Source organism: Trichosurus vulpecula, chromosome 6, assembly GCF_011100635.1.
Source record: "Trichosurus vulpecula isolate mTriVul1 chromosome 6, mTriVul1.pri, whole genome shotgun sequence".
Taxonomy (NCBI): Eukaryota; Metazoa; Chordata; class Mammalia; order Diprotodontia; family Phalangeridae; genus Trichosurus; species Trichosurus vulpecula.
The window spans coordinates 205460317-205487247 of NC_050578.1; the positions used below are offsets into that span (position 1 = coordinate 205460317).

Here is a 26931-nt window from a genome sequence, read left to right on the forward strand (position 1 = left end):
TCCAAGAAAACCCCAAAATGGCATCACAAAGAATAGGACATGACTGAAATGTTTCAACAACATTACCTTGTACCTATGCTTAGTGATTGGGGAGTTGGAGAGTGGGACAGGAAAGTAGGAAACAAAACTAAAATTAGCTAAGACATGGTCTCCTTATGACATAGTAGAGTACTAGAAGACACAGGGTCAAACTCTGCCTTTGGCACTTACTAGTTTTGACCCTAGGCACGTTACTTAACCATTACTCATTTATAAAATGTGGGGGGTCGAGATGACCTCTAAGGTCCCTTACAACTCTAGACCTAAGATCCTAGGGAACTACTCCGTGCTTCAATTTCTTCATCTGGAAAAGAGGGAGTCACACCTGAAATATTTACCTCACAGAATTTTTTGAAGTTCACCTGAGATTATATGGAGAAAACAGATTGAAAACTTTAAATCCTATATAAATATCAGCAGTTATTATCAGCCATGACTAATGGTTGGCTTAATTGAGTTCCATGCCTGGTTCAACCCATTTTTTTTTACAAATAACTTTATGTCTCTAGACAAAGTCTGAGTCAATGCATAGAATGTTCACATGATGCAGGAGTGCACAACTTTTCCCTAATCTGTGGAATAACAAAGAGATAGTATATAACACAAAGCATGAACACAGATACATTATACTGTAAGAGTGCCTCTAGTGAATGAGGCTCCTCTCACTTGTGGTACCCAGCCTGGTGGCCCTTCATTCCTTGGGGCTCACCTTATTGGTTCCCAACACAGCGTTGACACCAAATTGGTCACAGCCCTACCACAGCTCAGAACTCAATAGATCTACCAGCCTCAGCCTCTCTCAGCAGCAGAAATTACAGACCTGCGTACCTAAAGAAGTCTTCTCTTTTAAAACGCAGCACGTCTTAAGGGTCTATCCAGCATGCTCACTTTAGTGTGAATTAGTTTAAACACTTTGCCTACCTGAAGAAGGGGATTTGCTGTTGCTGTTATTTCTGGAGAGATAGAGAAGTAATCTAGGAACCTGGGGAACTAGAGGAAGAAGAAGATTAGGAGGTTGAAAGGGTGGCTAATCAAATAATCACAAGCTTATTGTGCTTTAAGACTTGCAATGCACTTTTCTTACAACAACCCTGTGAGAAAGGTAAAGTGAGTGTTATTACCACCACTTTTGCAAATGAGGGAACAGCTTCAGAAAGGGGAAATAATATTCCCACAATCAAAGTGCTAATGCAAGCTGAGATTGGAACTCAACCCATCAGGAAACTCAAGGTTACTTAAGAGGCAAAGTAGAGAGGGAATAGCCAGAGGTAGCAGCCCCTGTGAAGAAGTAACATCAACCTTTTTTGATAATTTGATTAGGACTTGCCTGGCAAAGAATTACTAGGCTGCTACAACCCTATGACTGAATTCCATGAAAAGGCCAGGTTGTAAAGGGCTTCAAATACCAAATAGAAGATTTCATATTAGATTCTAGATGTGATTGGGAGACATCGCAGTTTGTTGAAAGGGGAGGAGGTGATATGATCGGATTTGTGCTTTAGGGAGATTAATTTGACAGTTGAGTGGAAGGTGGACTGGAGCGGGGAGAGACTTTGGACAGGGAGACTAAACGGCTACGGCAAAGAGTTCAGAAAGAAGGGGATGAGGCCATATACCAGAGTGGTAGAAGTATCCAAGGAGAGAAGAGGACATATAGGAGAAATGCCTTTAAGGTAAGATTAAGGATAACACCAAGGCTGTGGGCCTTGGAGCCAGGGAAGATAGTGGTGCCCTTCACAACAATAGGGAAGTTCAGAAGGAGAGAGATCTTTGGGAAAAGATGAGTTTAATTTTGGACATATGGAAGTTAAGATGTCGATCACCTTAACTAGAAAGTAATTGAGATACAACTCTGGAGATGGACGAGAGAAGGAAAGGATGGCAGGAAGGAAGGAAGGAAGAAAGGGAGGAAGGGTGGGAGGGAGGGAGGAAGAAAGGAAGGAAGGAAGATAGGTAGGAAGGAAGGATGGAAGAAAGGAAGGAAGGGAAAGAAAGGAAGGAAGGAAGGATGGCAGGAAGGAAGGAAGGGAAAGAAAGGAAAGAAGGAAGAAAGAAGGAAGGATGGCAGGAAGGAAGGAAGGAAGGAAGAAAGGGAGGAAGGGTGGGAGGGAGGGAGGAAGAAAGGAAGGAAGGAAGATAGGTAGGAAGGAAGGATGGAAGAAAGGAAGGAAGGGAAAGAAAGGAAGGAAGGAAGGGAAAGAAAGGAAAGAAGGAAGAAAGAAGGAAGGATGGCAGGAAGGAAGGAAGGAAGGAAGGAAGGAAGGCAGGAGGGAAGGAAGGAAGAAAGGAAGGAAGGAAGGGAAAGAAAGGAAGAATGAAAGAAAGAAAGAAAGGAAAGAAATTAAGGAAGGAAGGAAGGAGAAAAAAGGGAATACTTTTTAAATATTCCTGTCTACATAGACTAGCCTAATCATGTTGCATGGGGTATATGCGTAGAATCATAGAGTCACATATTCTGATCCCATATATAATATCCAATATCAACGTCAAACAAACTGTGCCACCATCTAGCAATAGAAACACAGAACAAGAGAACGATGAAATAACAGCTGGAAAGCACCCTAGAACATAGAATGTTAGAGCTTAAAGAGATCTTAGCATACCCTCACCTGACTCTGAATAAGACTCTCCCTTATTCTAGAGATGGCTCTAAATGTATCTCTAAGCTTCATAAAGAACATTTTATCTTAAAACACAATGATTGTATTAGTAGCCTAGTACCAGGTTCACCTCATTTCCTTAAGGGTCTTGTCAGTCCCCTTCATGGTTACCTAGTTGATTTATGGCTTCAAGACACTTTCCAAAAGCACCTTCTATTACCTCAGTAAAAGAAGTAGGGCTTTAGAGCCACCAGGTTTGGGAGGGCAGCAGATGGAGACACTGTTCCCAAGGAGTACACCAGGCTTTCTCCCATGCTGCTTTTGCCTTTATCCTGAGGTTAAAGATGGAAAAGTCACATTTCCACAGCTGGCATTAGGCAACTAAACCATATCATGCTGTGTCAAGAGTGTATTGCTTGTGGAAGTTATACACAAAGAGGCTTGTGGAACACCATGATAGGGTATTTAAGTGTTCCTGAGCCTTTTTCTTCTTCCCCTTTGGGGAAAATCAGATAGGAACTACATTTTGATCTGATCTAGGTTGCACTCTGGGGTATGGTGGGCTACATGTGACCAGCAGGACACCTCTATTCTAAATCCCCAGCCTAATCAGTTAATTCTTTCTCAGAAATTTCCTGGAGCAAAAGAGTTGGGTATGTTTTAAAGAGCTTCCCTTTATCAAAACACAAGAAAAGACCAATCTTGGTGTGGGCCTGATAGCTGTCTTCAAGGATCTGAATGGCTGTCATGTGGAACAAGGATTAAATTTGTTCTTTTAGGTTCCAAAGGGCAAAACTTCTACCAATGGGTGGACATTGAAACACATCAAATTAAAGCTTCATGCAAAGAAGACCTTCGTTACAATTAGATCTGTCCAAAGATAGACTTGAACTGTTTCAGGGAGTAGTAATGCACTCTCCATAGAAGTTTCCAAGCCAAGTCTGGGTGATTATTTGTCAGCTATATTGTACCTCATTCTTGATGAGTGAAATGGCCTCATTAAAATGGTCTTCCAATTCAGATTCTATAATCCTTTGAAATAGATGAAGTGTCAAATGCCAACAGATTACTTATTCAGAATATGCTTCTAGCTGTGGACACATGAATACAATGCCCCACCCTCCCTAGCTATAAATGGTCCATTTTTCTTGAATCTTCTATACTATTTTATTTTTGCATTCTCTAGGCCAAATTTTAACTATTTGTACAATTGCCACACTCATATACTTGATTATAAACCCCTTTTGGACAGGAAAACTGGCTTTGTTCATCTTTATAGCCCCAGAACCCAAAACCATCCATTGCACAAAGTCAACCCTTAACAAATGTTGCCAAGCTTGAAGACTTGCCATAAAAAGCCCTACCTTGGACAGCTCCTTGTTCAGAAGTTCATAGTTGTCTAAGCTAAAACAAATCTTTGAGAGCACGTACTCCAGTGCTCTCATTCTATAAGTAAGAAAACGGAAGGCCAGAGAGGAATATGGCATCTACACTGCTTCCGCCCCCAAAATAATGGATCCTGCATTATACGTATTTGAAAAGAACATTTATCTTGGAGCTAGCGGGCCAAGGTTCACCTCCCTGTGGTTTAGTAGCCATGCATCCACAAGCAAGTCCTATTACCTCACTGAACACTAGTTTCTTGATAAGGGTAATGATAAGTGCACTCTCAAGTGTTGTCATAAGGAAAACACTTTGTAAATTTAGAGTCAGGATGATAGAAATGTGAGCTGCTATTAATATTAAGACTTGCATTGGCATCTCACAGCATTGTCAAGAGAAAATATATTATAAACTATAAAGCACTGCCTTCCCTGGCTTCCTTTAAGTCCCGACTACAGAAAGCCTTCCCCAACCCCCTCTTAATTCCAATGCTTTCCCTCTCTTAATTATTTCCTATTTATCTTGTGTGCATGTGTGTGTATATATATATATGTATATGTATTATATATGTATATACATGTGTGTGTGTATATATATATATATGTGTGTGTGTGTGTGTGTGTGCGTGTGTTCCCATGTTGTCTCCTCCATTAGATTGGAAGCTCCTTGAGTGCAGAATTGTCTTTTGCCTCTTTTTGTATCCCTACTGCTTACCACAATACCCAGGTCATAGTAGATACTGAATAAATATGTGTTGATTGATTGACTGATTAACTATAAACCACTATGGTCGTGTGAGTTGACTTTATCATGTAATTTATAGGTAATATAATAATTATTATATAATTAGTACAATAATGTGCATACATCTATGTATGCACATGTATGTACATGTTTGCATGTGTGTGTGTATTTATGGAGAGATACTGAACTTTGGATTTCACCAGGATGAGGAAATTATCCATTGCTGTGGATTAGCAGCTAGCCTCCCTGAGAGTCATAGTCTTACAGAGTTGTCTATGGAATTAAAAGGTTTTGTGATTTGCTATGTTCGCACAGCTAATACGTGTCAGAGACAGTGCGTGAACCCTGGCCTTACTGACATCAAAGTCAGCCTTCCTCTCTGAGTAATGATAATACTAATAAAGACAATGACAACAGTCATGATGGTAAATATTATTATTAAAACAATAGCCATCTTTTGTCCTTGCTTAACCTATAAAGAAAAAAAGTCAGATGATTTGCCGCTCACCTTCCTTATAGAAATCCAGAGTGCTGTATTGAAAGTTCTGCTCTTTACTAGCAACTTGTTAACAAAAAGCATGCAGCAGAATAAGAAGCTTTGGTGGGCAGTCAGATTTATCACCAGGCCATCATACAGAAAGCTTTTGCTTATTAAATTTAAATGAATAAACAGGCTTCCTTTTGGCATTTTCTCTCTTGCTCCCCGCCCCCTTCCCATGAAATTCAGAATTAAGTAGATGACAAATGTTTCCAGTGGCATTAGCTGAATTTTTGTATTCATTGAAAGCCAGGACTTCCTGGGTACATTGTGAGGATTAATTAGACCAAAATAGCATTTTCTTTTACATCCATTGAGCCTTCCAGACTCTAAATAAATGTAAGGTATTAGCTCAATTATTATTTTCCCATAATAATGAAGTATGCAGCCATCTTCCTAACTGCTTTCTAATGTCATCTCATGGGAATATGGATGATGTACCATCGTCTCTATAAATGTCGAACGACTTGGTATTTCCAATGGCACCATCATATCTTAAAACTGATTGTCCCAGAGGCTATTCTGGATCATGACAAGTTGCCAATTACAACAGAGACCAATGAAGGTATTAAAGCAAGATTCCAGCTGCTCCATTACAAGTCTCAATGGATGCCATGGTATACTTAGTGGAAGAATTGTGTCTTATAGGGCTTGTGAGTATTCCAAGCATTTGTGATGCAGCCTATTGTGAGACATGCCCCATAGGTAGCTATTTTTGGACAGAGCTTAAATGGTACGTGGAGAAATATCACATTATTTTTTCAATCAATAGGCACTGTTTGCAGAGAATTGTGCTGAGCATTGCAGGAGGTAGGAAATTTAGATGAGACTTAGCCTTGGCTTTCTTTCATAGAGATTATAATCTAGGGACACAATGAATGGAGAGATATCTAGAATATGCATTAGATAATAAGTGCATTTTAGGGCAGCCAAAAAAGTTATGTATTAGGTCAGAGGGAAAAGGTCCTTAGATAGGAGATTAGGTACCATAACTAGGGTGGGATGGTTGAAACTTTGTACCAAAGTGCCGAATTTGCAGGACACAGACCATTGGCAACCCTTACAATCCTTGCACAGGTTGAGGGGAGCTGCTGCCTCCAAACCATCAGCAACGATGATGCCATTATCACAGTGTTTCTGCCTCCCTCCTGCAAGGAGGGAGTCCCACTGATCTGCGGTCCTTGCCTCACCGACAAAAATTCTTAATCATAGCTCTGGGATCGGGAAGACTTTTTGAAAGAGGTGGAATTTGAGGATCACAGCAGGTATAAATTAGGAAAGGGAAGGCCATTCTAGAAGTAGTTAATAGTGTAAGCAAGGGGGACAGAGAGAGCGGAAGACAGATGAAATATGGTTAAAATAGTATTTGGAGACAAATACACAGAGGTTGAGTTGATCAAATTGAAAAGAGTTTCCCAGACCTATTATTTGTAGTTATTGGTAATAATTTTGCTTCCTTTTTTCCAGTCACAATGCACATCAAAGAGACACCTGGCATAGTGGGTAGAGATCCAGCTTCAGAATCAGCTAGACTTGGGTTCAGGTCCCTCTTTTTCTATGTACTGAATGCAGGACCCTGCACAAATGACTGCTTCTCAGTGCCACTGACAATTTTGTCTCTAGATTGCAAGGGAGGTACTCACCTGAGATGGTGAAGAAGTGAAATGGTGCAAGGGATAGGCTATTGTGCTTAGAGTCAGGAAGACCTGAGTTCTACGTGTGCCTCAAACACTAGCTGTGTGACCCTGGGCAAATTATTCAACTTCTCTGTGCCTCAGTTTCCTTGTCTGTAAAATAAGGATAATGACAGCACTTACTTCCCAGGGTTGTGAGGATGAGTGTGATAATATTTGCAAAGCACTTTGCAAACCTTAAAGCTAGCATATAAATCCTGGCTATTGTTACTATTATCATCATTATTGACCTGTAGTGCTAGAGTACGTTCCCATTCCAAAGGAAATAACAGACCAGGTCCTATCCCACAGAGAGCAAACAGTTGTTACATCTCAGCCAATTTGTTAAAAGTCACTCAGGACATGGAGCATAGTGACTTTGCACTAAAATCAGGCCTGAGGGGAGGAGGAATGATTGCACCATTAAGGCTCCGGCTGAACCATTTAGAGAACTGCAAAGGGGCTCGGACTAGATGCCATCTAAGGTCCTTTCTGGTTCTAAGCCATGATCCGATGATCCTGAGGTCAGGTGGGCCTTCTCCTTCACTTGACTTGTTAATAAAATGTCTTGATCTTTCCCTCTCTGGCAGTTCTTTACAGCAGCTAATAGGTGCAAATTAGCCTCCGTCTGAGTTCAACGATGAACGTGGAGTGGCTGGAGATTTGTTCATTTCCACATTTTAGCCAGTGTTTTGTAGTCATCCATTATGGATCAGATAATAATAACACTTTGGTTTGCCTCCTCCTTCCCCCCTATGAGATCTTAAAGTGAATGATTTCAAATTGATCATCTCTGCCTTTCTCTTCTCACTTTCTTTCTCTCGTGTTATTAGGAACAAAGGCGGGGGGAACCCCTGTTTATGATCATGTTTTCTTCCTACTGAAATGCAATTTAATCCACCAAACATATTAAGCACCTTCATCCTCCTCACTGGAGAAGATGCAAAGTTGCATCACCCCTTCAAGTAAAGGACTTACAGTTTTGTACCACTTCATAGAGGGAACATCAAGTCGATCTTGCCTCCCAGTTCAGAATCTCTTCCCAAACTCCTTCTCAAGTCTTTGCAAGGACATCACCAGCAAATTTGTATGACTTCCCACATTGTGTTGTTAAATTTGGTTTCCCTTGTTTGAAGGTCTTACCTTTACTCAGTTGACATTCCAGACAATGACAGGGCCTCCTTGCACAAAGGATGTACTTAACAAATATTTGTTGGCTTGAGTTGGATTATGCAAGCTAAATATCCATCATTCTCTTAATAATCCTTGATGTGATATGGATTATTAATAATATCCCATATTTCTATAGCATTTTATGGGTTGAGAAATTGTTTTCCTTACAACATGCCTTTGAGGCAGGCAATGTAAGTATTATTCGCCCCCATGTTACAAATTACAAAACTGAGGCACAGAAAGGTAGACATGCAGTAAAGCAAAGCAATATGTGTTTTATTTGACACATTTTAACTTTGAATTGTAGGCTATGAAACTTAATTGGAGATATCCAAGGGCATGAGGAAGTGGGTAAGGGAACAACCAGGATCCAGTCAGGATAGGATGCAAAAGTTCCTGTCACAGTCACAATACACAGAGACAACAGTACAACCAGAAACCGGAAGAGCTAGTGTTTGTCAGGGTGGGAGAAGAAGTACACAAGCCAAGAGTCATCACAAAGTTCCACCAAGTAGGGATGAGGCCTCTATCTAGAACATCTCACTGCTTTCAGGCCTCTATCTAGAACATCTCACTGCTTTCTCACCTCTCATGTGAAAGGTGGCATGGGAGATGCATGTTTCTAGCATGGAAGATTAATGGTGGCACCTAGAAAAGAGAGGGGATGGCAAGCAAGAAAAAGGGATGTGTCTAGAGTAAAGGCAGTCTGTCACCAAAAAACAAAAATTCGAACCCGCCCCCCCCAAAATGGAGTGGTTTTCTGCCAAAAATACTATGATGACATGGTTATTAGGTATTAATTTGAACACAGCTCCTATTACTGTAAATCCAGATCTATTTCTACTACATAATTCTTCTTTCTAAGGTGCCTAGTCATCCTACTCCTCTGATGTGGACCAACTCATTTGTCAGTGAATTATGTAGTCACAGTGTTCTGGATGGGTCCAACCTGAGCAGAAGACAGTAGAATTGTTGACTCGTTTCATCACTTTCATTCATTTGGCTTAAGGAATTGAACCTAGACGTTTAGTTGTTCTCTCAGCATTGGCCTTTGGAGACATGTCATGAGCCACACAAGAGGGTTGGTCTGTTCATTTCTGGATATGCCTCTTTTTTTGGGTAGTCATAACCCTTTGTGATGTGACCATCACTTTAACCATCCAGTCTTATTTTTCACCATTCCCTGACATGTATTCTCTATTCTCTCCAGCCTTCACATCCTGGGTCAGAAAACTTTGTTCCTTTGTTTAAGATGGTCCTAATGCCTGAAATACACTTTTCACTCCTTCCCACGTATCCTTCAAGGCCTAACTCAAGCCTTACCTCTGTCATAAAGCTTTCTTAAATGATTCCTTTTCTCTGAAATCCTATATATTTACACATTCCTATACATATATAGTATTGTAGGTATATGTATGTCACACAAATATATAATTCATATATAACCATAATATGAATATATTCATATATAGAGTATGTGTGCTTACTTTTGTGTGTGTATATATAAACACATATGTGTACATACATATATATATACACATATACTACAATCTATAGCCATTGAGAGATTACTCATATCAATAACATTATACATCCATTAAAGTATCAAAGTATATATAAATTTATTTGTGTATAATATAAATATTTTCATTGACTGGTTAGAATGAATGGTCATTCTCTGTATTACTATAATCAGAAAGCAGGACAATTAATCTGTGGGATAGAAAACAGCAGCTGTTGTCCATAACCCTAAAGAGGTCACCAGCTTCTTTCCCCTCCTAAGACTGCCTATAACCAACTGTTAGAAGCAGGGTTGGCCCAGGCTTCTGGGCTGGTATTTTCAAACTAGTTATACAGGGTATTAAGGAGTCATGTTCACTGGTTAGCTTTTCCAATGTGTCTATGGTTATGCTGTTCATTCAGTCATTTCAATCACATCTGACTCTTCATGACCCCATTTGGGGTTTTCTTGGCAAAGATACAGAAGCGATTTGCCATTTCCTTCTCTAGCCCATCTTACAGATGAGGAATTGAGGCAGACAGGGTGAAGTGCCTTGCCCAGGGTCACCAGACTAGTAAATGTCTGAGGCCAGATTTGAATTCATGAGATGAATATGATTCCAAATCTGGTGCTTAATCCACTGTGCTGCCTAGCTGCCCTATATTTATGCTACCCTGATATGAATGAGCTTTATTTTGAGCTGCTAGAGGTCTTAAGGTACAGTATACCCTAAAGATCTGGGTCATGATGACTCTGTGTTCCAAGGGCAGAAATAGCTGGCTCCTTGACAATACCACCTTCTGAACCTTCCCCTCCTCTGAGGCAGCTAGATCGCACAATGGATAGAATGCACTGAGCATGGAGTCTGTAAAACTCAAGCTCAAGTATGGCCTCAGATATTTATTAGCTATATGACCCTATGCAAGTCCCTTAACCACTATTTGCCTCAGTTTCCTCAACTGCAAAATGCGGATAATAAAAGTAATTATCTCTTATGATTGTTGTGAAGATCAAATCAGATAATATTTATATATAAAGTACAGTGTGCACTGTGCCTGGCACATAATATGCACTTAATAAATGATGATTTTCTTCCCCTCCCTCCCTTTTTCTCTTAAAATATTTATGTGCAAACGACAACATTATGAAATGATAAGACTATAAATCTATACCTAGAAGAAACCTCAGAGTCTGCTCCTCCAATCTTTTTCATTCCTAGTTAAGGAAACGCATCCCCAAGGAGGTTGTGACTTGCCTAAAGTCATATAGTTAATAAGCATCAGAGGCAGAATTTGAACCCAAATTCTCTGTGTCCACAGTCAGTGTCCTTTAAACTTCACATTGCCATCTTGGAAGCCTAACACTTTCCAGCAAACCATTTAGTCCTCAACTGTCTACTATTTAGAATTTTTTTTCTATTTTACATATAAACATTGTGCCTCCCCAAATAGATTGTAAGCCCCTTGAGGGCAGGGATAATTTATTACAAATTCATAGTATCTCAGAGTTGAAAGACATCTGAGTCAGTCATCAAGCCCATAAATTCTGTTCCGAATATTCCCCAAAATTCATCTACCAGCTCATTAGGGAGTCCATTTTATTATTGGAGAACATTGAGTATTTGTCAATTCTGTTTATTTATTGAGTTGAAATTTGCCTCCTTGTAATTTCTACCTAAGAGTAGTGAGGAGACTGGTCTGTCAAATTCATGTACATTACCCAAAGTTCCACCTAATGCTGATATCTCTAGCTGGAAATGATATCTCCTTCTTCAGAATTAATGTACTTCTTTGTGCTTTATTCATTGCATTTTCACATTCCAAATTGCATTATGATCCATTTATCTTATATTCCCTGCCCCAACCCTCCAGACTGTAAACTCTATGAGGGCAAGCACAGAGTCTTTCCTTTCTTCACTGTAATATCTCCTCCAGAAGCTAGCATAAAGCCCTCCACACAGTGGGCATTCAACAGATATTGGAGGGGGGGTGTGGTAAACAAATGAATATTTCTGGAATTCACCATATATTCTCTTCTCTCCCTTACCAGGGTCTTTGGTCACATAAGTTTCCGTTCAGATTGGGAGCTGGTGAAAGTGGACTTCAGACCCTCTTTTCCCAGACAATGCACTGAGGATGATTATGACTACTGGAATCTCACCAACTTACAGGTATTTTGAGGGAACTGCCAAGGAGAGAGCAGTTACTGTGCGTGGACGACACTGAGTTTAACTGTTTCTCAGTCATCCATAATGGACCAGAAATTGGAATAAGATATATACAAATGTGGGCCCTGGGACAGATGACCCAAAACTTGGTGGCTTTCTCTAACAAGTCCTCCTATGATGCCTCACTGTGAACTGGATGTGAACCTGGGTCCCCTGAGCTGTGCCACATCAGAGTGTAAGGTCTGACAGTTTGCACCAGACCAATAATTTAATTCCATTAGTCCCTGCAATAGACTAATAGGTCTAATCCACCAAGGTCCAAAGAATCTTTTTAACAATAGGTTGGCTACTCAGTGATGAATTCTTTGATCACGGCAATCCCTTGAAATAGAGAAAAATGGAAAACAGTCCTCAGGCCCCTGCTGCTTCTGCAATGACATTGGTAGGATAGTAAAAGGGGGACAGAGGAGACAAAGACTCACCTCATTTTATGCCTGTCTCTAAGCATTCACTTTGCTCTCAGCACCACAAATGGGAGATCCTTTTCCAGTTACTAATGACCATTGGGGAGCAAGCATGTTACTAATGGAGCTGAATTGTCTCAGTCCTGAAATGCTCAAAGTAAATATAATGAGAGGAAAAAAGGAAGTTACAGCTAAATGAAAGCATGGGTCACAGGTTCTCTTTATTTGGCAGTCCAAATAAAGGAATTAGGGGATCGTGTTTTTTCATTGTCTCCAAAGGCACCAAGAACCATGAATTCCTGGGACATTTGGGTCATCTCCTATTGCGGTATTCACAAATAAGCATTTGTAAAAAGACACCCAAGAAAATAATTATAGCTTACAGAACATACATGGCAGAGAATAAGGACGTGGGCAAGAGGTTCTTAACCTAGGGTAAATTTCAATTTCCCTTGGATGGGAAATACATATAGAAATAGATGTAAATATAGATATAGATATATCCCATCAGGAAAACTCATCTTTCTGAGTTCAAATCCAGCCTCACTTACTAGATATGTAACCCTGGGCAAGTCATTAATCCTTTTGCCTCAGTTTCCTCATCTGTAAAATGAGCTAGAGAAGTAAATGGCAAACCATTCTAGCCTCTTTACCAAGAAAGCCCCAAATGGTGTCACAAAGAGTCAGACATGACTTAAAGAGCTTAACAACAACAAAAATATATTTCCCATATATCACATGTAAGTGATATTATATATAAAGGTATATGTGCATATATATACATACATCTTTATTTTTGCTATGTTACATATGCATATGTACACACATACATCTTTTATTTTTACTATATTATATATGAAGATATATGTGCATATATATAATCTTTTATTTTTACTATATTATATATGTACATATATACATATACATCTTTTATTTTTACTATTTATTTATTTTACTAAAACTTTGGTTTCCTCTATGATCCTATGTGTTTTATTTTTATGCATTTAAAAACCTTATTCTGAGAAGGGGTCCATAGATTTCATCAGGCTGCCAAAGGGGATCTATGACACAGAAAAAAAAAAAGATTAAGAACCCCTGCAGGAGAGAAATGCAAGAAAGAATTTTAAAAGATGGTCTGCATTAAATCAACATGTAGTTTGATGCTCTTTGACTTCAGTGCAAAGATAGGCATAAGATAAGAAGGCATGAAAAAAGTGTTGGAAAATATGATTCTGAAATAAGAAATGAGAAAAGCCAAAAGTTTGCAGGTCACAAAGAGATCCCGTGATTTTATGTCTTGAATAATTTCTTCAAGAAGGTGATGGACATGTCATACACACACAGAATGAAATATATATTTTAACAATGGTTCTAAGGCTGGTGAGGGGCCCTAAGAGGTACAAAACTTAAAACAGAAAGAAATATAACCGTGTCTGGGGACACTTAGAGCTTCTCAGATTGCCATGTATCAGGGCCAAGACAGACATTGTTTAGATAGAAAAGCAGGCTATTCGGATTATGCCAAAATCTAGTTCTGGTTTAGGGGTGTGTTAGGAGATCATTCTCATGTACTGTCACTCCATGGTCTTGTCCAGAGTGATGTGACAAACAGAGATTAGATGGGGAATCAGTTGACTCGGGTACAAATCTTGGCTCTGTCACTTACTAGTGGTAGGACTTGAGCAATTCTCTTCCTCTTTCTAGGTTCAGTTGCTCACCTGCAATATGAGAGACTTAGACCAGATCGTCTTTGTTGATGACAAAATGTACATGGCTCATTATTCGATAAGCAAATTTTGGTCGAATAACAAAAAGAATAAAAAGGTCTCCCTCTTCTCAACTAGAATTTTCACCATCACGTGCTATACCCTGACATCTTTGCTGATTACAGGGCAATCGTTGCATCATGGGCCAACAGAGGAGTTTCCGGAAGAGAAAGACCACATCATGGTGTATCAAGGGGCAGAGCTTCACATCAGTGCTCACATCCAGTGTGTGCAAGTGTTCAAGCTCAGATTTCTTTTGGTAAGTCCGAGGAAAACCTCCTGTCCTTGACGAGTCTGGGTGGCCCCTGGGGTGAAAGGGGCTGTTTTGTGTGTAGGCACAGATTAAAAATACATTCAATCAATTGCACATTCAGGATACACTTATGAACTGCCTACTGTGTATATCATGCTGTGCTCCATGCCAGGACAGAAAGAAGGTTTCAATAAGACACAGTATCCACCCTCAGGAAGCTTATAATACAGCAGGGGGTATAAGAAACAAACATATTTAACTAGAATACATAAAATGTATAGAATATTGGTACATTACTCTTCTCATGGTTAGGAAATGGATATCAAATTTCCACAGGGAAAGGGGGAAGAGAAGGAGGGAGGAAGAGAGAGAAACTGAAACAGTGCAAGATAGAGAGGGAGAAAGAGAAGCAGAAAAGAAGGTGGGGGAGAAAGAAGGAGAAAAGGGAAAGGAGGGCAGGGGAGAGAGACATACAAAGAAGTGACAGACAGAAAGAAGAAAGACAAAGAATAGGAGAGAGAGAAAGATAAGAGACAGAGAGGAGAGACAGACAGAGACAAAGACAGAAAGAGAGACAGACAGAGAGAGAGAGAAGGAGAGGAGAGGAGAGGACAGGGGAGGGGAAGGGAGGACAGGGGAGGGGAGGGAAGAGGAGGAGGAGAGGAGGAAAGGAGAGAGGAGGAGATGAGGGGAAGGGAGAGACAGAAACGAGAGAAAGAGAGAGAGAGAGAGAGAGAGAGAGAGAGAGAGAGAGAGACTCAGGGTTGGGATGGGGAGGGTGGCAAACAGCACAACTCAGTTTAGAGCCAGGAAGATCAGGAAGATCCGGGTTCATGTTCCACCTTTGACCTATACTGGCTATGTGACTCTAAGGAAGTTATTGAACTGCTCAGTGCTCACAAATATCAGAAAGGGAGTCTTTCCATATTGCTGCCCATAACCTCCAGGACCATTCCATAATCCTTCACATAGCCATTAGTCCTCATGAAAAGCAAGGAATACTCTAGTGAGAGTCTATATACCCAAGTCATCTCCCCTTATTAGACATCAATTTCCTCATCTGAAAAAAATGTGGAGGTTAGATCAAATAACCTCTAGAGCCCTCTAAATTCAGTGATACTTTCTAAACGGATTTTCTTAACTTTGCCCCTTCCCGGGCTGTGCTGGGCAGGGGACTGCCCTGAAATGACTATAGTGATCACTAATCATCTCTCCTCTCTCTTTTCTTCTCTTAGTGATTACGGCTTTGAACGATCAGCACCTTCAAAATCAGAAGCCAAAAAGTGTTTTGCAAACTTCTGGTTTAATCCTGACTTGCCTCCTGAAGATTGTGTGTTGGGGCAGGCATACACTAGCAGCCCAGGGTAAGTGTGGGTCTGGCGCCTTCTCTGTCTCATACCCAGGAGACAGAACAATCCAGAATAGTCAGTATTTCTTCGTACTACTATTGTTAGAGTGAGCTAGTGGAAAGAATCTTGAACGTGTAACCAAGAGGCTCGAGTTTGAGCCGTAAATTGGCCATTTATTCCCTCTTAGCTCCTCTAGATAAGATAGATATGAGAATAAAAATCATTTCCCTGCCTCCTTCAGGGGACTATTATGAGATGTATGAAAAGTACTTTGTAAATACCAAGTGCCAGAGGTATGAAATATGGTTCTTGAGAAATGTTGGCATAGTGTAGGAGAAAGAGAGCTGATCAGGAAACCTAGATACTATACTTGACTTTTTTCTACCCACTACCTACCCACATTACCTTGACAAAGATATTTCCATTTTCTGGGATACATCTTCTCAAATGTAAAGTGAGAGTGTTAGAATGGATAATCTCGGAGGTGCCCTGTAGCTTGGAATCTTAGATTATTTTATTTATTTACTTCTCTGTCTATCTAGCTATCTATTTATTTATTTGCTCTATATCTATAAGTATATATATATATATATACATTATTTATTTATTATTTTGTTTATATTATTTATTAGATTATATCCAAAGATATTTCAATTAGGTTGTACAAGGCAGTCTCCTCGGATTAGGTAAAGATCTTGATCCTGAGTAATTTCTATAAAACTAAAAACTATCTCAAAATCAGAGAGATTCAAGCTTGTGGTAATGGACACTCTTCTTGGGCTATAAAGTTTAGGAGTGAGTGTTCTTGGCTCCTGGAAGGCAGCACCTGCTTTCTATATCTGGCCTAGAGCACTGGCAAGAATCACAGAATATTGTGGTTGTAAAGGAAGTTGAAGGCCATCTAATCAAACCTCGACCTACTGCAGCACAGTAAATCTAAATGAGCTGAAAGCAGCCCTAGAGACCATTAAATCCAATCCCCTCATTTCTCCAATAAGGAAACCAGAAGGTAAGTGACTTGCCTAAAGTCACACAGCCAGTAGATATCTGAGATAGTATCCTAATTGAGATATTCCTGACTCTAAGTTCAGTCCTCTCTCAGCTGGATTACCAGCTGCTTAATCCCATTCAGTAAAACTTTAAAACTTCTGTGTGCTATCTAGGTGATGCAACGTGTAGAGTGCTGGGTCTGGAATCAGGAAGACTTATCTTCATGAGTTCAAATCTGACCTCAGATACATACTAGCTGAATGATAGTAGGCAAGTCACTTAACCCAGTTTACCTCAGTTTCCCCATTTGTAAAATTAGCTAGATAAGGAAATGGCAAGTATCTTCACCAAAAAAAATCCCAAATGAGGTCCCGAAGAGTCGGACATGACTGGAAAATGACGGAACAACAAATGTACTAGCCACTGTAGCTTTAAAGGCAAAGAAGGAACAGATCCTGGTATCCAAGAACTTACATTCCATTCTAGGGGACAGCAACATATCATCAGGTCTTTTTTTGAAGCTGACCTATGATTTCATTGACATGGGGAATTCCCAGGGAAGATACACCCTCTATCGCTAGTGCGAATTAAAAACAATTCTGCAGTACATAGTCTTGGAGAGTTGATTGGGTCATTGAGAGTTTAAATGAGTTGTCCAATATCACACAGCCAGTATGTACCTGAAGCAAAACTTGTACTCAAATCTTCCTCACTTCAGTTGGGGTCTATCCATTATGTCAAATAAATACCTACTTGATAAGGAGGAGGGGGAATGGGAGAGGGAAGACAAATAACGAGGACCAGGAATGTCTTCCTATAGGCCATCTCCACCACATATGGGATAAGTGATCATCCAACCTCTCGTATTTGACCTCCAATGATGCAGAACTCACTACTTTCCAAGGTATCCCATTCCACTTTGAATTAGCTCTAAATGTTGGGAAGTTTTTCCCTACCTGTTATCTAAAACTGCCTTCCTATAGCTTCTACCTTTTGGTCCTGGTTCTGCCCTCTAGGGTCAAGAAGAATAAATCTAAATCTCTATTTCAAATGAAAATTCTTCTTAAAGGCAGTCACATTGTCTCCCCCATAAGCTTTCCCTTCTTGGCTAATCCTCCCCAGGGCTTTAGACTGACCCTCAGATAGCCTGGATCTGAGAGGCAGCCTGGTATGGAGTGCTGGACCTGAAATCAAGAGACCTGTGCTTGAATCTTGTTTCAGAGAACCTCAGTTTCCTCATCTGTAAATGGATGCAATAAAAATCCTTAGATTATGTACCTCACATTGTTATAGTGAGGAAAGTACTTTGCAAACCTTAAAACACCATGTAAATGTAAATTGTGATATTTATTCATGGTCTGCAATCACCAGAGCCAGCCTGAGGTAGATGCGTGTCCTTCCCTGGACACACAGAAGCTTGTCTATGTCCTTTCCCCAAATATAGATTCCTCTGTCTCCGCCTTCTATTGTACCATTCAGGGACATGGAGTTCCTCTGAAGGTTCTTCTGATGAGGAGGGGGGTGGGGAGGAAAGAAGAATCTGCATTGGCCTTGAAGTTCCACATTCCCTCTCTCTCCCAGAGGCTCCTCCAGGTACAAAGAAGCCTTCTTTTATTTCCTGCCTAACTTCACACGTGCAGCCATTGTCTGGGTCCCGTCACTCAAGGAGATGGCTCAGTGCAAGACTTTACTTTGAACTTGACCTGTTTTCTTTTTTCCTGCCTGGCTTCTTATAATATGAAAACTTTGAAGGCATTCCTTTGCTGCTGCTTGTGCAGCTATTAAGAGCACAACTTCTGCCTTTCTCCCCAGTTCTGACCCATTTCAAGGAATTCTAATCCCCGAGAAACCTTATGTTGGAAATCAAGGGCCAATGGAAGTCTCTTGACCCTTCCATGGTTATGTCTCTTTGCTCATTACCTTTTCTCTGGCCCCATGCTCAACCTTGCAAACTCACCTTCATACCACCTGTTTCAGTTAGAATCAGGGACAAGGGTATGTGATGCTGGCAAAATCAAATGGATTGCTATCTAGACAGATAGGTAAGTAAACAGATAAGCAGGTAGAAAGACAGCTGATTTTTTTCTTCAATTATGTCCAACTCTTCATGACCCCATTTGGGTTTTTTTTGGGGGGGTGGCAAAGATGCTGGAGTGGTATGTGATTTCTTTCTCCAGCTCATGTTACAGAGGAGGAAACTGAGCAAACAAGATTAAGTGACTTGTCCAGGGTCACACAGCTAGAAAGTGTCTGAGGACAGATTAGAACTCACAAAGATGAGTCTTCTTAACTCCAGGCCCAGCACTCTATCCACTAGATCACCTAGCTGCCCCTAGAAAGATGATAGATAGATAGATAATTGGATAGATAGCTAGAATGAAAAAGTATTTACATACCATTTAGCATTGGCAGCTAGATGGCCCAGTGGATAGAGTACTGGGCCTAAAGTCAAGAAGACATGAGTTCATATGTAGCTTCAGATACTTACTTGACACAGGAAAACCATTTAAACTCTGTCTGCCTCAGTTTCTTTAACTATAAAATGGGGAAAATAACAGTGCTATCTCACAGGTTGTTGTGAAGATCAAATGAGATAATATTTCAAACCACTTAGCCCAGTACCTGGCACATAGTAGCTACTATATAAATATTTATTCCCTTCCCAGCCCCTTGATCCTTATTTACCATGTGATACCTGGTATTGAACAAAGTGCTAGGGATACAAATGCAAGCGAGTCCATGCCCTCATTCTGCTAAGGGAAGAAAACATATCAAGGGGAGCTGGAAACTGGGGGGGGGGCATGTATACCCCACACTGCATGGTTTAGAACTAGCGGTAAATTAAGTGGAGACTTGGTTATCAGCAGAATAAGGAAATGCTCACAACCCACCAGGACACCTGGTCATTCCTAGGATGGAATCCAAGTTTCAGGTGGAGAAAGGGAAAGGAGGAAATGATGTGTGTGATCCCATTATCTGTAGAAACCACTTGTCTAGGCTTCTGTTTCCTCAAATATAAAATTGGGGAGGGATTTAGAGTAAATTTGTAAGGTCCCTTCCAAGTCTAATGACTCTGTGAGCATCCTAAGTCCTCGAGGACAGCCTCTCATTTTCCAGATGAAGAAACTTAGGATCCAGAGGAGGGAAAATGAGTTGTCCAAGGTCACACAATTAAGTAGTGAGTCAAAGCTCCTGATTCCCAGGCTTTTTACTACCCCAGGACTTCCATTTTTTTCTGTCTCCCACAATATTATTTGAAATTTTTTAAAATGAATTTATTTTAAAATTTCTCTTATTTTCACTCAGCTATAACCTAAATAGTAACTGAGAATTGAGAGGAGGGGAACTCAACAAGAGTACAGAAAATAAGTTTTGATATATATATAGAAAAACCCTGAAAGACATTTGTTCTGATAATGTGAGTAACATGTGGTATCCCACCATTTGCTACTTTGCAAGACAGGACCAGCCTTTTTAAAAAAAATCCAATTACATGGAAAAATAGATTTTAACATTAATTTTTTAAAAATATTCCAAATTCTTTCCCTCCCTCCCCGCCCCCCTCATTGAGAAGGCAACCAATTTAATATAGATTTTATATATATATATATATATATATATATATACATATATATATATACAGTCATGCAAAACATATTTCCATATTAGTCATATTGTGAAAGAAAACTCAGACCAAAACAAAAAAAAACCCAAGCAAAATAGAGAAAGTCTGCTTTTTTTATTTTTTAAAGTATGCTTTGATTTGCATTCAGACTCCCTCAGTTCTTTCTCTGGAGATGTATAGCATTTTCATAAGTCCTTTGGAATTGTCTGAGACTGATGTGTTGCTGAGAATAGCTAAGTCATTCACAGTTGATCATCATACAATACTGTTGTTATTTTGTACACTGTTCTTCTGGTTCTGCTTACTTCACTTTGCATCAGTTCATATAAGTCTTCCCAGGTTTTTTTGACAGCACCCTGCTAGTCCCTTCTTATTTGTCATCCAGTCATTTCCAACTCTTTGTGATCCCATTTGGGGTTTTCTTAGCAAAGGCACTGGAGAGGTTTGCCATTTCCTTCTCCAGTTCATTTTGCAGATGAGGAAATGGAGGCAAGCAGGGTTAACACAGATTTACACAGCTAGGAAGTGTCTGAGGCTGGATTTGAACTTAGAAAATGATTCTCACTGATTCCGGACAAGGCACTCTATCTACTGCACCACTTGACTGTCCTTGTCATTTCTTATAGCACAATAGTATTCCATCAGGAAAGCTAGGTGGTGTAGTGGATAGAGCACTGGGATAGAGCTGCCCTTATAATGATGGAGTTTTTAGGAGTTACAAGTATCAAATTCCTATACAGGAATGCAAACAGTTTAACCTTATTGAATCCCTTATGATATCCCTTTCTTGTTTACTTTTTTTATGTTTCTCTTGAGTCTTATATTTGAAAATCAAATTTTCTATTCAGCTCTGGTCTTTTCATCAGGAATGCTTGAAAGTTCTCTATTTCATTAAATATCCATTTTTCCCCTGAAGGATTATACTCAGTTTTGCTGGGTAGATGATTCTTGGTTGCCCTCAAGAATATCATATTCAGAACCCTTCAATCTCTTGTAGAAACTGCTAAATCTTATGTTATCCTGACTGTGGCTCCATGATATTTGAATTGTTCCTTTTTGGCTGCTTACAATATTTTCTTCCTGATCTGGGAGCTCTGGAATTTGGCTATAATATTTCTGTGAATTTTCATTTTGGGATCTCTTTCAGAAGGAAATCAATGATTTTTTTTTCAATTCATATTTTACTCTCTGGCTCAAATATACCAGGGCAGTTTTCCACAAAAATTTCTTGAACTATGATGTCTAGGCTCTTTTTTTTAATCCTGGCTTTCAGGTCAATTGTTTTTCCAAAGAGATATTTCACATTTTCTTCTATTTTTTCATTCTTTTGATTTTGTTTTATTTTTTCTTGGTGTCTCATAGGATCATTAACCTCCACTTTCCCAATTCTGATTTTTAAGGAAGTATTTCTTCAGTGAGCCTTTGTACCTCTTTTTCCATTTGAGCAATTCTACTTTTTAAGGATTTTTTTTCTTCAGTGAAAGTACATCTTTTTTTTCTATTTGGCCAATTCTGCTTTTTAAGGAGTTCTTCTCAGTGGATCTTAGTGCCTCTTTTACCATTTGGCCTATTCTTTTGTTAAGGTGTTATTTTCTTCAATAATTTTTATGCCTCCTTTACCAAGCTGTTGACTTTTTTTCATAATTATCTTGCATCACTCTCATTTGTTTTCCCAATTTTTCCTCTACCTCTTATTTGACTTTTAAAATCCTTTTTGAGCTTTTCTATGAATTCTTTTTGGTCCTGAGACCAATTCACATTTTTCTTTAAGGCTTTAAATGTAACTTTTTGACATTGTCCTCTTTTAAGTTTGTATTTTGATCTTCCCCCTCATCATAATACCTTTATATGATCAGGTTCTTTTTTTATTGTTGTTGTTGTTTACTCATTTTTACTTTTAGGTTTATGTTAAAGTTGAGCTATGCACTGTTCAAGTCTTCAGGTTCTTTTTCCTGTTTTGTTTTCAGAGCTAGCTCTAGGCATCTGTAAGTTTTCAGTTCTTCCATGGGGGTGTCATATAAGGAGAGGTATGGCTACTGCTCTCCTGGCCTGTGCTTTTGTCTGTGAGTGACCACAGGTACTCTTTTCTGCCCTGAAATTATGATTAGAATATGCACTACCCTGTAGCTGCACACTCTACTGTGCTGGTGCTCTTCCACACCCTGGGATTGTGACCCAGAATTATGTATGAACCATGCAACAGAATCATTCTGGGCCCTGCACTGGACTGTGCTTCATTCTTACCCCAACAAAACAAACCTTTCCTGCCAACTTTCTAAGTCGTCTTGAACACCCCATCCTTTTGTTGGTTCTGTAGCTCCAGAATTGATTTTGAGGCATTCTTTTAAAGTTGTTTGGAGGGAAATTTAGGAGAGCCCTAGCAAGTGACTGCCTTTACTCTGCCATCTTGGTTCCCCACCCTCTCAAGACCATCTTTGACCTATCAAAATCAGGAAGTAAGAATCAACTTGTTTGATTTATTACATGGCAGAAGATCTCATTTTCCCAGGTGACTGGTAGATATAGTATTATTTGAATATGGTAGCCTAACAGAAGTTGAATATATTAAAAATGACTACTAGCTCTGGAGCCAGATTCAAATTTCACCACTGACACAGGCTATCTGAGTGACCTTAACCTTTCTGGGGCTCAGTTTCCTCAACAGTAAAAGAGTGAGTTGGTCTAGGCCTCTGAGGTTCTTTTCAGCTGTGAATCAATTATGTTAGACACTTAATAATAATAGGTCATTCTGAAATGTGCTCTTTTGTGAATTATCATTACTCCCCCCAAAATGTACCAAAATAAAATATGTCTTTGTACATTGCTATCTCAATACTATGCTGATAAGCTTTACCTTAGTTACAGAAAAATGCCTTATTTCATAGAGTTTTAGAGCAGGAATGCATATTACAACAAATTAAATAGAAGGTCAGAGCTGGATCAGTTTTTAAATCAGTCAGCCAGTCAATAAACATTTATTAAGAACCTACTATGTGCCAGGTACTCTACTAAGCACCGAGGATACAAAAGGAAGCTCAAGGAGCTTAAATCTTAAAATATAAAATGTCAGAATTAGAAGCAGCCTTAGGATACCTTCTAGTCTAATATGTTCATATCATAGAAGAAGAAATGGAGGCTCAGAGAGCAGTGAGTGGCCCAAGGTCACACATAGTCAATGGCACAGGTAAGACTTGAACCTAGGTCCCCCATCTTCCAATCCAGTCCTCACAGCCATTCCCACTATAATGCTGCCTCATCAGTTAACAAAGACAATTGATGAGTGTTCTCTCTTGACTACAGTGAGGTTTTTAGTCCCCTGACAATTAAAACCTATGTTTTACTATAGGAATATGAACGGCTATGTTCCACTCTGCAGAAACATCACTATCCCCTTGTCAAGAGTGTAGGGGGGTGAAAAAGAGAGGCTTTGGGGCAGAGTTTTGAGAGGTCATTAGATTTGGATTAGAGGACTTGTGGTTTCTTCTCTGCACAGCCACTGAGTTCCCTTGACCCATCCTGGAAAAATGACCCAACCTCTAGGAGCCTTATCTGAAGAGATGGTGATACTGAAATTGCTCACCTCACAAGGTGTGAGGGTTTAATGAAATCATATATGTGAAACCACTTCATACCCTGGAGGGGCTGTTAAGGTAACAGGCGAATGATTTCAGGCCTTCATTCTATGATCTATCCAAAGTGCCTCCTGTTATTTCAGAGAATGTTCTGAAATTCTTAAAGAAATCTTCCAAACAGGAACATATTTCAAGTGATTTTTTAAATTAATTATAGCATCATAGATGGAAGAGACTTCAGAAGCCATTGGGTCCAACCTTCTCAGTTTACAGATGAGGAAACTGAGAGTCACATAGCTAGTGTCTGAGGTAGAATTTGAACCCAGAACTTCCTGACTCCAAAGTCTAGTACCCCATTTTCTATGTAATATGCTATCATTTAAAGAATAATATGCCTTTTAGAAGTCAACAGCATCATCAGCCATAGGACCATAGATTTAGGTCTGAAGGGAATCCTACTGGTCACCTAGTCCAACCTCCCATTTCATAGATGATGAAACCGAAGCCCAGAGACACTAAATGAGTTGCCCAGTTCATACAGATGATAACTGTCAAAACCGAAACTCGAACTTGGGGTGCTAAATTCAGTTGCCAATTCAGCATTCCTTTCACTGTGTTCCACTACTTTGATTTATTCAGTCAGCCATTCAACACAGGCTTCATGAGTACTTCCTATATTCCTATTCTAGGTCCTGGGAGAAATCCATAGGAGAATGAGATCCTGACCTCAAGGGCTAATAATAATGATGATGATGATGATGATGATAACTTATATTGATCTGCTTTCACATCTATTATCTGAGACAGATTGGTGCCAGAAGGCTAGAGGGGATTTGGGGTCAGGAAGCTCTCAGCCTCAGTTTTATCATCTGTAAAATTGGGATCATAATAACATCAACTTCACAGGGTTGTTATGATGATCAAGATAACATATTATACTACTTTGCAAAACCTTATACATTTTATACATATTTACATTTATTAACATAAATTAAAATTAGTTAAAACAATTAAATTATAATTAAATATAATTGCACATCAATAATTTGATACTAATTAATCTGACTAAATATGTTTATGTTAATTATAATTACTATTATCTCATGTGATTTTCATAACAACTTTGTGAGGTAGGAAGGGCAAAGATTCTCATCCCCAGAGTTTGTGTTTTGCTGGTGTAGACATTATTAATACTACTACCAGTATCCTTTATTATTAATGAGACATAGTTTGGTTTAGAAGATAGAGACCTAAACTCAAGGTCATGATGATCTGAGTTCAAGTCCCTTCTCAACAGTATCCTGGCTCTGTGACTCACTTAACCTCTCAGTCCCAGGAAACTTTCTAAGAACCGCTGCTGATCTGCATTGGTAAAGTGAGTTTACTCACTAGAGATCTCTAGACACTGATGAAATCATAAACTAGGAAAAAAAAATATTAAAACTCACTTTTATCCATCAGTCACCTTTTATTAAGTGCCTACTATGTTCCAGGCACTGTTCTAAGCCTGTTTATGTATTCTTATGGTTTACAAGTCAATTTGCAGATTTTTCATTTGATCCTCCCTCTTGAGTTGCAGAACACAATGATTTTTATCCTTATTTTCTCGATGAGGAAGTGGAGACTCAGAGGGCTGTGGTATGGTGACTTTCCCAAGTCACAGAGCAAGGCCATGTCCAAGTTAGAGCTCATACTGAGTCCTTCTGACTCCCGACCCAGGGCTTTTCTGCTTAAGCCACAGCTGTCTCTGCAAGAACTTCTCTCTCATCTGCTGTAGGTACCGGAAAGTGGTGTCTAATGTCTGTGAAGGTGGTGTGGACCTGCAGCGGTATGTGTTCCAGCATCAGTGTCCCCTGACAGCCCCCAGAGGATTGCAAGTCAGCATCAAAGGAGAGACAGTCGCTGTGAAGCCCGGAGAGGACGTCACGTTTGTGGTCAGACAGGAGCAGGTAAGTGAGCTGTTATGTTAAGCCTTCCTGTGGTGCTCCTGGAGGTTAGAATAATGATATGGCTCACCTTTGAACTCTCCAGTGTTCAAAACAGTCTGGCTGCCAAGAAAAATATGTGAGGACTCCCTAGCAGCTTGAGGGTTCAGCTTTTCATTCAAGTGGGACCAAATGCAAGTCACAACATTTGGCTGAAGACGCAGTTTCTCGATCCCATTCAACAAACATGTATTTACCACCTACTGTGTGCAAAGCTTTGTGGCAGTCACAGATAAATATGGCACAGAATGTACCTTCAAAGTATCTATCATCTTAATACACAGGGTCCAACATAATAAGCACAATACACAATAGAATGTGACAGTGACAAAGGAGAGATCCAGCCCAAGTCCTCTGAAAAAACTGAATGAAAGAGAGCTCGATTTCAAAGTTACTGTCGCAGGGAGAGGGACAGAGAAACCCGGAAGCAGATGAGAATTCCAGAAGGAAGTGAGAATTCTGGGAACACCAGAAATTAGGACAAATAAGAGTTGACCTTTGTGCAGTACTTAATGTTTACAAAATATTGTGTTGCATGACCACGACACCCCTATGACGAAGACAGTGAAAGTTTTAGCACCTCCATTTTACATATGGGAAAACTGAGGCATGGAAAAGTAAAGTGCCTTGTTCAATAAATTGAAGAGGTAATATGCCAACCCATGCCTTCTGGCTGCAAAACCAATGTTCTTTTCACTGTACCAAAGAAACCTCCTTATAAAGAAATACAGAGTGGTATAGTAGAAAGAGAACTGGGTTTTGAGTCAGAGGACCTGGGTCCAAATCCTGGACCTGCTACTTCTTACCTACATAACCTTAGCCAGGTCCACATAATCACTTGTGGTCTCAGTTTCCCCATCCTTAAACATTATGAGGTTGGACTAAATGCTCTCCCAGTTCCCTTCCATCACTAAATCGGTATCCTATGATCCTCCAGGACTTGACATCACTTTCATTATATTAACATAGATTTTAAAAATCTCTGCACTTCAGAATTAGAGGAGGATGCTAGTAGAGTAGTAAAGCTGAATGTTTTATTGTATACCTATATTTTTCTTATTTCAAAATAGGTTAATAAGCATTTATTAAGTGCCTTCTATGTACCAAAC

At 39.6% G+C, this 26931-nt stretch overlaps 1 protein-coding gene across 1 annotated transcript in view; it reads left to right on the top strand.

Moving 5' to 3' along the window:
- Positions 1-26931, top strand: part of SORCS2 (sortilin related VPS10 domain containing receptor 2) — a 265638-nt gene that overhangs the window by 177477 nt on the left and 61230 nt on the right. Inside the window, exons 13-16 of the mRNA XM_036765080.1 lie at positions 11701-11821; positions 14174-14307; positions 15537-15665; positions 25615-25786. Of these exons, the coding sequence (XP_036620975.1) occupies positions 11701-11821; positions 14174-14307; positions 15537-15665; positions 25615-25786 (556 nt within the window). The remainder of the gene's footprint in view (positions 1-11700; positions 11822-14173; positions 14308-15536; positions 15666-25614; positions 25787-26931) is intronic.